Source organism: Egretta garzetta, unplaced genomic scaffold, assembly GCF_000687185.1.
Source record: "Egretta garzetta isolate BGI_Z169 unplaced genomic scaffold, ASM68718v1 scaffold108, whole genome shotgun sequence".
NCBI lineage: Eukaryota > Metazoa > Chordata > Aves > Pelecaniformes > Ardeidae > Egretta > Egretta garzetta.
In genome coordinates this window covers 8435794-8438559 of record NW_009260614.1, presented here as the reverse complement: position 1 = coordinate 8438559, position 2766 = coordinate 8435794, and the positions used below count along the sequence as shown (strand labels likewise).

Genomic DNA, 2766 nt, shown 5'->3' with positions numbered 1-2766 from the left:
GGCGTCCGCCGCCCACCCCGCCCTCCCCTGCCCCTTCCCCACCATTTAATTTGCCCCCCCATTCTTTCCCCACCCACTTGGTCTTTTTTTTTTTTCCTTTCATTTGATTTCCATTCTTTATGTTTCTCCCCTCTCCAACCTCCCCCCACCCCTCCCAGTTTGCAGGACATGGTGGCAAAATATCAGAAAAGAAAGAGTAAACTGTGAGGAGCTCCTCTTTCCTTCCCCCCCTCCCCTAACTCCCACCTCACCCCCGCGGGCCGGGGCCCCGCATGCCACTGGCCCACCTCCGCATGCCCTAACAGCACCCACGGCATGGCACGGCGTGGCACATAACCGCATCCCACGCGGGGGGACAGGGGCCGAGCCCGTGGATCGGGGCGGGGGGTGATGCTCTGCCGTGGCTAATGATGAGTGGAGTGATGTGGGGCAGTAACAGAGCCCCACTGCCACGCACGATTAATGTCCCCCGCCGCGGTTGCTCCCTGCGACCCGGGTCCCGCTTAACTAATGGTGCACTCGCCTGGACATAAATTGCGTTTGACGTGGAGTTTAATTCCGCCGGTTATAAAACCTTACCTGCCCCCAGAGTTTGTTTGCGGGGCTCATTGGGGGTTTATTTTTTTGTTGTCGTTCTGTTTTTTTATCATTTGTTTGTTTGTTTTTTTTTCCAAGCCGAGCATTGCCTGGATGTATTGCAGGGGAGGGAGACGCACGTGATGGAGTGCGGCTCGTTGCTTTGAATTTAACGAGGAGGATTCATAGAGAGGGTCTATCCCAGCCCGTCCCCCATGCCGTCTGCTGCTGTCCCCAGGCAGGGAATAAGCCCAAAGCCAGCCAGATAAAGCAGCCGTTTAGGATCATATGATATATCCCTTCCCCGGCAGGGGGCCCCGCGGGGGGCCCCCGTGGCCGGTGGCAGGGTGGGGAGAGAGGGGGCCGTGCCACTTCGATTTCCTTATAGATCCCGCCGGTACTGCCATAACCCTAATGAAAGCAGTAAGCAGTTAGGTATTAAGGGAGATTTACGCAGGGATGCTTTTAACGTGGAGGAATGGATTTTGCACTGCATACGGCACCTTCTTTCTAAAGGCAATCAATATGGTTATGAACGGCCGTTATAAATTAGATGGTTTAAGCCAGATAGGGCTTTTTTTACGCCGGGACGTAAATCAGGGGCTCTCCGGCACGGCAGGACTGTAAATCTGCCCGCTGCGCTCCTGCGCCTGCCTTGCCGGAGTCGTTTCTGTTCTGCCTGCTAAACTCCTGTTTACCCAGGGCCATCAACATCGCTCTTCCTCGCTGTAATTTTGCACTCGACGGTGGCCTATAAAATGAACCCACTTATTTCCTTCCCAGCCCCAGAGCTGGAAATCTCCTGTGTTTCTGGAGCCGTGCCCTGCCTGCCGCCCCTTGCTGCCCCAACGCTGGCCTCGCTGTCTCGTCTGTCCAGCCCTGGAGCCATGCGGTGGCAGGGGAGGACGTTTGGCGCACAGTGCAGGAGCCCCTTGGCCGGGCAGGGGGGTGGTTTGGGGGGTGTGTGGCGCGGCTGTGCTTCGGGGAGCCCCTAGCATGCAGGTTGAGCTGTGTGCATGCAGATTGCGCCCCCGGAGACGGAGCAGGACCAAGCGATGGGGTTTGCCCATGTCAGGGTACACAGGCAGTGGGTGCTGGAGGAGAAGGGGGTTGGCACCCGCCAGCGCAATTTTGCCTCCCCAGCACCCAAAATCTCACTGCCCCGTGCTCACCTCTTGCTTTCTCCCACCCCGACCCGCTCCTCTGGCAGCGACGGTGACTCGGACGTGGACTCGGAGCTGGAGGAGCGTGTGGATGGGGTGAAGTCCTGGCTCTCCAAGAACAAAGGCTCCTCCAAAGCACTCTCGGATGACGGCAGCCTGAAGGGCAGCAGGTGGGTGCAGGGACAGGGCACGGGGGTGGCTGTCAGGGGACGGGCTGGCAGACCCCCGGCTGTGCTGGGGGACGTCTGGGGTGCAGGGTGGGCACCCGTGGGACGTGGCACTGCGGGTGCTGCGCTGCTGCCTGGTGCTTGCGTGGCCGGCCAGGGAAGGGTTAATGCTGGTGAGTGGCTGGGTTGGCGCAGGGACCCACCCTGGAGGTGCGGGGGCATCTGCAGCCCCCACCTGGTCTGGGTTGGGGTGGTGGGCTCCAGCCCTGTGCATCATCCCCCCCCGCTCCGGGGCTGGATCCCCTCTCCATCCTCCCCTCCTTTGTGGCTGCACCGCATCCCTCCCCGCACTTCTCGGCAAACACTGGCTGCCCACGTAGCCCCCGGCAGCACTGGCGGAGGGGGGGACGTGCCCGGGTGCCCCCACGGCATAGGGCCAGCGTGGGGCTGGGGCACACAGCCCCGCTCCCGCTCCCCAGGGAAGGCACTTGCCTGCTGAGCACAGATTGCTTTTATCCAAACCCAATTTCCTATCAGGGCTCTGGGAGTCCCGGGGGGCTTCCCCGCCTCTACCAAGCAGGGGGGAAAGATCTGAGCCGTTTTTTCTTAATTGGTTTAATTTATTCAGTGGTGCAGATGTAAAACATTTTGTTATTGGAGATAATTCCACCTTTTCTGAAGTCGGGAATCAAACGCAGCGGCTCCAGGTAGCCGACAATGAAATAAATTGAACGCAACACTTGAAAGGGGAATCAAAGTGCCGGGCTAGAACAATTCCCCCATTTACATGACATTTTTCCACGATGCTATTTCCCGCTGACGCAAATTACCGAGGCTGCCTCGCCGCCGCGCTGCCCCCG

General features: G+C 59.3%; 1 protein-coding gene across 1 annotated transcript in view; it reads left to right on the top strand.

The window, feature by feature from the left end:
• The window catches only part of MYO18A (myosin XVIIIA), a 31832-nt gene that overhangs the window by 27786 nt on the left and 1280 nt on the right, over positions 1-2766 (top strand). Inside the window, 1 exon segment of the mRNA XM_035900564.1 lies at positions 1787-1909. Coding sequence (XP_035756457.1) covers positions 1787-1909 — 123 coding nt within the window.